The sequence below is a fragment of the Elaeis guineensis genome, chromosome 13 (genome assembly GCF_000442705.2).
Source record: "Elaeis guineensis isolate ETL-2024a chromosome 13, EG11, whole genome shotgun sequence".
NCBI classification, from domain to species: domain Eukaryota; kingdom Viridiplantae; phylum Streptophyta; class Magnoliopsida; order Arecales; family Arecaceae; genus Elaeis; species Elaeis guineensis.
The window spans coordinates 55263310-55273302 of NC_026005.2; the positions used below are offsets into that span (position 1 = coordinate 55263310).

Sequence of the window (9993 nt, forward strand, 5' to 3'; positions counted from 1 at the left end):
TTCTTTTTGACATTCTTTCTCGCTTGAAGAAGAATCCTCGTTATTACTCCATATTGCTTTTAATGCTTTCTTCTTTAGCTTCTTGGAGCTTTTCTTCAAAAAAGGATAATCCATCCAAAAATATCCTGACTTCTTACATTCATAGCAAAGAGGTTGTTCTTTTTTTTTTCTTATCTTTCTTTTTACTACCTTCTCCCTTATTATACCTTCTCTTTGCCTTAAATTTCTTTCTTCTCCTCATAAATTTTTTAAACCTTTTAGCTATCATTTCTCTTCATCATCCTCTGAATCTTCTTCGAAATCACTATTATCTTCTTGGATGGTAGCAGCTTTGAGGGCAATACTCTTATTTTTCTTTACTTCTTCTTTCTTCTCTCGGTTCATGTTCAACTCATGAGTCATGAGTGAACCGATGAGCTCCTCCAATGTTAACTTATTTAAATCTTTCACCTCTTGAATGGCAGTCACATTCGGTTTCTAATTTTTCGATAAAGTTCTAAGGATTTTTCATACAATATCACTATTAGAATAGTCTCTTTCGAGACTCTTTAAGCCATTCAAAATATTAGTGAATTTTAAAAATATTTTAATGATAGTTTTATATAGTTTTATTTTAAATAGCTCATACTTATGTACCAACATATTTATTTTTGATTATTGACTAGTATCCTTATAGATGACTTCAAGTCTATCCCAAATTTTTTTAGCGGATAAACATATCGATATCCTATTAAATTTATTTACATCCAAAGTACAATATAATACATTCATTGCTTTGGTGTTGAGTTGAATTTATTTTTTATCATGTTCATCCCAATCTTTTTCAGACTTAAAGATGGACATGCCATCAACTGTGATTGTGGATGTGTGTGGGCTCATTATTATAACATTCCACATGTCATAATCTTATGCTGGAATAAATATTTTCACTTACTTTGCAATAGATGTAGTTAGTCTCATTGAAAAGCAGGGGTCTATTGGTTGATTGCCCCTCAACCAATGAAGTTCCAATTAGATTTATTGCAGTATCTTTAGCTTAAAATAATAAGTAATAAGTAAGCATCTACTTTGATACCACTTGTTACCCAAGGATGGCTACCCAAGAGGGAGGTGAATTGGGTATTTAAAAATTTAATTGTTAATTATGCTGAATTTACTTCAAAGTGCTTAGTAAAACTAATTAAAACCTAAGCAATGAATAAGAATGATAAAGAGATAACTACACAATCATAAATACATTTCTTTTATAGTCATTCAGCATCAAACTCGGCACCTATGTCCACTCTCCAAGTAAACCACTTAGGAATTTAACTATAATTACTAACTTGATTATAGTTTGATTATTTTCTTTGGATTTACAATCCAATCTGATTGATTTTATCCTTGACTCACCAACCACAACCTTTCAATGATTATTTTCTTGGGCTAACAATCAATCTCGATTGGTTTTATCCTTGGCTCACCAATCAAACTAATACAATATCCAACTCTAGATTTGGACCAACCCAAGTTTCTCATCCCAAAAAACTTAAAAACAAAAATACACAACTACAGTAAATACAAGAGTAAATGAGTTTAGAAAAGAAAAACTTAATGAAGCCCAAGAGAAGAAAATCCGAGTTGAAAGCTTGTTGGCTTGATTCTTCTCCTTGGATGTTTAAAAGAAGTTGGTGGAGCTCTTCAATGTTTATAGCATGACTTCTTCCAGTCAGAGGATGATTGGAAGGATAAAAGATTCTTTAAAAATTTTTTCTTCACTTCATAAATTGGCTCACACAATTGAATGCACTAGGTTGGACTTGAATGCTCTTCAATATATGGATTCAAAAGTTGTCTTCAATGCACCAAAGTATTTTATTTATATCCTAGAGGTTTTCTATCATTCTAAGACATCTGTAGAGGCTATATTTAATATTCTAGCCATTAAAAATGAAAATCTAATTGTTAGGAGTAAGTTGGAAGTAAAACTATACAGATCTGAAAACTAACCGTTACAGTGACTTAGTCGACTAATTTTTTTTTGAGTCAACTAAGTTCCTCACTGGGTCAACTCAAAATTTTTTGAGTCGACTCAGTATCAGACAACTGAAAAATAGATTTTTTATCTTCTACTGCTTCTCTACGATTTGATCAGCTCTGTCTCCGTCTGGATCAGCTAAGCAAACTTGATCCAAAAATTCACATTTCTATCCTGTCTGTCTTTTGAGACTGAATCGGCTCAATTTTAACTTGGTCAGCTCACTGTATAATGCTTGAAACTTCAGACTTTCTGTCTTTTGCTGTCCTTTGAGATTGGATCGACTAATTTTCTAACTGAGTTGACTAAAATCCTATCTTAGTCGACTCACCTGATTTTAGATTGACTAAGTCTCCTATTTTTCAAAATATCACTTTCTGTCACTGAGACTAAGTCGGCTCAAATATCCACTAGATCAACTCAGCTAGTGTGCCAAGCATGCCATGAGGTCTTTAACAGCTTTTCTTCTCTAATTTGATTTTTAGGCTAGACTTGTCTTCTTAACTTGATTTTAATCCTCATCAACATTCTTTTTAAGGTGTGTCTAGTCTAAAATTTTTGCATAAATTACTTGAATAGTGGTCCTTCATTTAATTGATGTGAAACACTTAAAATTTGTAAGTACTTGGAATTTAAAGCTACGTATCCTCAAAAACAACATTAGTAACTTAACAAATTATACTCAAATACCCGTTATTATCATCAAAATCAACTCAGGGGTTAATAGTTGTAGTAATAAAATAGATAAAGAGGTAGGTTTGAATTTCTAGGTATTATTGGAGGAGGCCCCACATTCTCTACCTCTCCCATGACCACCTTCAATAGGCTCGATCACATTCAAAGGATAGGATCCACTACTATTATCTTCAATGGGATTGAAAATAGTGGAGATGAAGCTAAGGATAGTTAACCAAAACTTCATTTTGTTTTGCCATCTATGAAAATTATGTCCGTCAAAAGAGTTTGATTTGGATGAATATGGCTCATCAATAAGTTGGGTGAAGATTCTCATTTTAATTTATAATGATAGACAAAAGATTTAAAGAAGAAATACAAAATTTGAAAATAAAAAGCAATAAAATAGATTATAATTCTAATCTATGCAAGTATGTAGCACTTTTGTGATCTAAATGATAAAAATCTATTAAATCCCTATGCCTATCACTTCTAAATTGTTGGAAATATAATGGTAAGCAAAAGATAGATAAAATAAAATTATACATGAATCTTTTCTAAATAATGAAATATTAAATTGAAAAGATTGAATAGTAGTCTAGAATCGAGGCATGCCTAAAGGCACTATCTTAGAAGCGATATCACCCCCCCACATACGAGGCTAATGGAGGCTACTTTCAATGATATAATGGTCGGTCGATTTCCACTCATTCCTCTCCATCGGCATGGCTTCAAAGAGGCTAGATGCAAACTGAAGAAACTTTCAGAACCCAGCAAAGTAGGAGAGCAAGAGAGTAGTAGAAAGCAATAAAACCTCATCCATCTTCTTCACCCATTCTAGCCAATATATAAACTAGCTATAATGGGGAGAAAATATTTCAATAAAAAAAAAGATGACTCATAAAAGAGAGCTCCATAACAACCAGTCTAATAGAAAGAGACAAATAAGAAAGCTCCAATGAATAAATCATTAATAGATCATTCTCAAGTCTTTTAGGTAAGCTCATTGGATATTGCCTTATGTGGACCAATCAAATAGAGAAAGATATGAATAATTTAAATTAATATAATAATAAAATAAAAAAAATATTCATAAGATTTGTTGTGTGATCATACCACCTCAGTCGATGTCCTCAGGACTCATGCTTAGGAGCTCTCAGATCGATAAGAATATCGATGTGAGCCTTGACTGTGGATCTCTTCAGAAATCCGATCTCATCAAGAGGTCAAGCTCATCAGAAAGTCGATCTCTAGCCACATGGTAGCATCAGTTAAGATTGATTTGATGCCTATCTATATTAGCTAAGATAGATAAATTACCGACCTATAAATGAAACATCATCATGTCACATCAGCTGGTCTAAAGGTTCACCAAAGTTGCATTAATCCAAATTGGATGATTACCGACCTGTCGATATGGTTTTCAATTTCAAACGAGGGGATATCAGATTTGACTAACTATATCAGGCTTAACTAATCTGCACAATTTATAATAGCAGGATATCGATTTTAGCAAACCTCTCACTTAGCTAGTAAGACTTCAAGTCAGTTATCTTTGAGCTATATTACAGTTGTGCTACAGTTATGTTACAACTATACTCCATATGGAAGATGATAACCCACGATCTCCATATAGCTGCCCATTCTGTTATAACAAACTAACAGTCTAACAAATTTTTAATAACCTAATAAACTCTTCTAACAGCCTAATGGCCTAAGCAAGCCTCCTTTATGTAAAGAGAGACAAAGTACTCTTCGGGACATAAGTGATAACTCATAAAGTCTAGATTCTACTGAACTCTTTTCAATTCTCCCACTGAAGAAAATCTAACTTCTCCACTCAAAATTACTCTTCTTGCGTTCTAATTCTCTATTTTTCACTATATGTTCTCAAGGCCTGGCTTGCTTAAGCATCGGAGAATCCTAAACTAGAGGGTAGCCCACGGTTTTAGAATTTCTTTTGCAGGATTCTTCATGGTCCTCACCAACTCAACCCTTAGTGGCTTTTCAGCTCGATTCTTGACTGACCTTGCTATTCTTCCTCCGAAGTCTTACCGTAATAGATTGACACTAGAGAAAGGCCTTTGCCAAAAATTTTATGAAAAATGATAAATAAGGAGCACAAAATAATTTTATGCCTTCATCATTTTCTCCAGGAGGTATGCCAGAAGCAGTCCCATCTTTAGTTATGATAGATCTACTATAATTTAATCTTTTAGTTTAACAAATCCAAGCTGTTACTGCTGTGGTACAATAACTTCAACGTACCATAGAGCAACAACGAAAGATAATTCTTTCAGAAACTCTGTCTCAACACAGTCAATAACTAATCCACAACAATCAACCACTGCTGGGATCATTAACAGAATTTTAGATCTTGGTGGAGACCGAAGGCCAACTGAGAGTCTTTTTTCGAAAAGACAGAGACCACATCTTTAGTCCCACATTGATTGTGAGTCAATAAAGAATATGGTTTATACGAATTAGAACCTTCTCTTCCCATATTAAAGGACAAAACTGTAAGGCTCCAAATGACTAAGGCTCATAGGAGCCTAAGGCCTACTGAAGCCTAAAAATGGTCATAACCCAAAGCAGACAATATTTTATATACGTGGGAGTGAAGTTAACCCAACCATCCGAGCCAACTCTTTGACCACAACAATATCCATCCAAACAACATCAAAAAAATTATCCTAATGAAGTCATAAAGTTCGACCAAATGAGGATAAAGAAAAATTAAGCTTGTCCAAATGAGGTCAGAAAAAGTCGAACTCAGACTATGAAAATTCCAACCAAATTAGGATAATTCAATGTGAGACAACCAATCTCTAGATTGGATCTCACAATGTGAGACACCTAATCTTCGAATCGGATCTCATGGATATTCAATGTTGAACCTCACAAAATATCAACTTGACAAGTCCTGACTTGAATTCTAAAATGACATGCCCTTGAAAGGCAAGGAGATGAAGCATCTTAAGATGGAACTTCTGATGCATGGGAGACTTGATCTACCCACGACAACATCAGACAAAGGTATTTCTTAAACCTCTATTACATTCAATTTATTAAGATTGCTTTATTCTTAATTATTTGATCTAGTTCTTAAAGTCATATCATTTTTAATATTCTAAAGTTTACTTATTATATTAAGCCATATGAACTTCATGATTGATCCAATTAAGGTCAGATAATGTTCATTAAAAATATAATTATCTAAGTCTTATATATGACAGCTAAATTCAGATCGGATAGACCAATATATATATATATATAATCATCGACAAGATCCAAGGTGAAGGAAGCCAACCTCGATGAGATCTGAGGTAAAGAAAACCAACCTTGACAATATCTGAGATAAAAAAAATCTTCGATAGGATCCGAGATAGAAGAAGCCATCGACAAATACACAATCTATGTAAAAAACTTATCCAAAGAGATGCACCGATTCACTTGAAGAATGAAGCAGCACAAATTTGCCACCTCGGACAAGTTGAGAATTTTTTTCATGTACTAGTTCTCTCGTCCAAAGCAACTTTTTCGGACTCAAAAGTGAGGGGCATCTGTTATGGTGTCATACCACCTCAGATAATATTCTCGAGACTCATGCTTAGGAGCTCTCAGATCGATAAGAATATCGATATGAGCCTTGACTGTGGACCTCTTCAGAAATCCGACTTCATTAGGAGGCCAAGCTCATCAGGAGGTCAACCTCTGGCTACATGACAGTATTAGTTAAGATTGATTTATTGTCGATCTACATCAACTAAGATCATTAAATTACTGATCTGCAGGTGAAACATCATCATGTCACATTAGCTAGTCTAAAGGTTCACCAAAGCCATATTAATCCAGATCAGATGATTATCGATATGCTGATATGGTATTCAATTTTCAGTAAGGAGACATCAAATTTGACCAACCTTATCAGGCTCAACCGACCTGCTTAATTTATATTAGTGGGATATCGATTTTAGTGAACATCTCACTCAGCCAACAAGACTTCAAGTGAGTCATCTTTTAGCTATGATACAGTTGTGTTGCAGCTATATTACAGCTATACTCTATGTGGGAGAATGATAATCCACGATCTCTTTACAGCTGGTCATTCTGTTATAACAAACTAACAGTCTAACAAACTCTTTTAACGACCTAACGGCCTAAGCAAGCTCCCTCTATATATAGAGAAACAAAGTACTCTCCGAGAGGAAAGTGATGAAAAGTGACGACTCGCATAGTTTAGATTCTACTAAACTCTTTTCAATTCCCCCATCGAAAGAAATCTGACTTAATTATCTCCACTCAAAATTACTCTTCTTGCCTTCTAATACTTTATTTTTCACTATCTATTTTTAAGGATTCGGTTGATTTAAGCATCAGAAAGTCCTAAACTGGAGGGTACCCCATAGCTTTAGAACTTCTTTTACAAGATTCTTTATGATCTTTACCAACTCAACCCTTAACGACTGTCCAACTCGATTCTTGACAGACCTCACAGTTCTTCTTTCGGAGCTTTGCAACAAAAAATTATTATTCATTTAAAATTTTAAAAATAAATAAATTAATAAATCTAACAGTCGTGAGGCGGATAGAGATAACGGCCTAAGAGAGGATATGGGTGCAAAGGAAGGGGATTGGGAGCAGCATCGGTCCATGATCTCGAAGCGAAGGATGCCCTCAAGGAAGCTAGTGAAGTCTTGACATCAGTGATGGAGATGAACTGGCTACCGGTGGTGATGTCGTAAGCCATCAAACCCTCAAAAGTGATGGGCTTGAGCAGCATGGGTGACATAAATCACTGTCGTCTGAACGGCGAGGCCAATGCCGATGATATAAGAGGCAAGTGCAAGTGCCTTGGGGCAGCGGTAGTCATCCATGGTGGAGGTAGAAAAAGCCATAGAGGGAGGCCAGGAGGCCAAGGAAATGGTGTAGCCGAATCTGGCCAGAATGCCTACATGATAGCATATTATTAATTCGATGTACTTATATCAGATGTAGGATATAATTTTCTTTATGATGCTGCCTTTCTTTCTCTAATTTTACACACTAAATATCTCAGTCACAAATTCATGCCCGTGAACCTTGGGAACATATATGCTACCTTGGTTTCGTTCCCACCCGCCGGAAGTCCCACTGGCGACAGCATTAGGTCCACTGACTATGCTGCACATTTGCATATTCCACGTAAACAAGAATCCTCCAGAGAGCCATTCCTTCCGTAGGGAAGGTTACAATAAGTGCAAAGCGTAGTCTTTATTCAATCAGACTTAAAAGAAGTACAATTTTTTAAGCAGGATGAGACTCCTAATTCAGGACAAAAGTGCCCTATGGCCTTTGCACGTGCTATACACATGAGTGCTTTGGCATGGGTTTAGAGCGCATCTAAGGCTTTAAGCTTTTAGCCTCTCTCATTTCTCCTGTTTTTGGGGAAGTACTACATTTTAAAAAATAAGGAGAGAAAACACAAATGCCAACCAATGGGATCAAAGAGACGGATGGATACTATTTAGAGTTTTCATTGGGTTTGCTTTGTATAATCCATCCAAAAGAATGATTGTTCTATTTTTACAGTATCAACTATGGGATCTCATGTTGCATAGCTTTCAGAGCACTTCAACCTATTTCTTCTATTTATAGCATGGTTACGAAATAAATATTATGTTCTGTAAGCTATACAAAACACAATCTAATGATTGACATCGCGAAAAAAACCAATCATGTGCAAGAAATACAACCCAAATCCATTTTCATTATGCATAAAGTAATTTGCAAACAGCGCTGATGCGGTCATTTTGATTGCTCAAGCTGAGATGGTTAGGCCATGCTAAAAATAAAAAGAACGACAGATTTCGCAGAAGAACGAGCGATGTGTCCAAAACATCAAGGCAAGCTGGAAACTAGAAACCATTTTTTTAAATTTCTTTTTTAAAAAAAGGAGAGGTTATACAAAAAGAAGAGACATCTAAATAGTTATTTTCCCTTATAACACCAGTTGCTACTAATAATAAAACAATAATATAATTAACAAAATTGCAGTATGATGGATTGAGGGCACACCGGACTTATCCTGCACCCCCAATCAATGTCCAAAAGCCCACCCAGGTGCCCACTGGGCTCCGATTAGGGGCAGCCATTCGAGAGCGATAACGAGACGCCGGACCGCCGAGATCACGAGACGTTGACGGGCTTGCAGAGGAAGAGCAGCGACGCCGGCCGCTGCCGGGGGCCGCCGAGCCGCTCGTAGCAGTCGATGGAGAAGAGCGAGAGGGAAAGCGAGAGGGAGAGGTGCGCCGCCTCCTCGCGGGTTGGGGCCCACCCGGCCCGTCCCGGCCCGCCCGCGAGGCGGTCCAGCACCGGCCCGACGCAGAGCCGGTACAGCCGGCGGTACCCGCCCAGGGCCGCCACCACGGACCGCGTCCCCGGCCCGCCCCCTCCCCCCGCCACGTGTCGGTTGCACAGAGCCTCCCATACGCTGTCCCTCCGGCACACGCTGCTCCACAGCCTGCACACGCACGCCGCCACCCCTAGCGACCTCCCGTCCAGCCTCCCCAGTATCTCCACCAATAAATCCACGTTATCGTTTATGCTAAACGTGTTCCTCCTCTTCATGTCCTCCTCCTCTTCCAACGGCAATATCATATCTCCCATTCTCCTCCTTCTACGTATCTTGAGCTTCTATATATCCTTGGCTTTTTTTATGGAGAGTTTGGGAAGGAAGAGGAGGAGGGAGGGGTGGGGAGAAGGGGGTACTTAAGGAACGGGAGGGGAAATCGAGGAAAGGATAGTTTGGGAGGATTTGACTTGGAAGGGAATAAAATAATTGGACCATGCTTTAAAACAGTGAAAAATATACTTTGTAGAGTTGTTACAGGGGAGGGTATCTGGGGGACGAGGAGATGGGGCCAACCGGGAAGCTCCAAGGGCCTGGAGATGCGTGACATTGGTGTCTGTAATTTCCTCAAGTTCTCGGAAAGATTAAAGAAGGATTAAGCGGGGGGAAAAAGCGATTTTGTTTTGTAGTTGGGTAGAAGTGGACCTCGTCCTAGCTAGCGTGGGGTGAACAATTTTGTTTCTTCATCAGATGTCCCTAACGTGGGATCGTTCGGCTGAGCGGTCTATTCCGTGTATCATCATAGCATGTGAGAGTTCCAAAATGGGACCAATCTTCTGGGCTTTCCTTGTACTCTCTAACTTTGTAGGTATTTTTAGGGATAGTAATACTGAACCATTTAATCTATTTAACATCGTTCAAATCATTATAAATTAATTTAGATTATCTATTTAATAAAATGATTCAATTT

General features: G+C 37.4%; 1 protein-coding gene across 1 annotated transcript; it reads right to left on the reverse strand.

Moving 5' to 3' along the window:
- Positions 1-8074: 8074 nt before the first annotated feature.
- Positions 8075-9653, reverse strand: LOC105032791 (F-box protein SNE). The gene has a single exon (XM_010907356.4). It carries the CDS (start codon positions 9338-9340, stop codon positions 8861-8863), a length of 480 nt encoding a protein of 159 aa, XP_010905658.1. The 5' UTR covers positions 9341-9653; the 3' UTR covers positions 8075-8860.
- Positions 9654-9993: the final 340 nt, after the last annotated feature.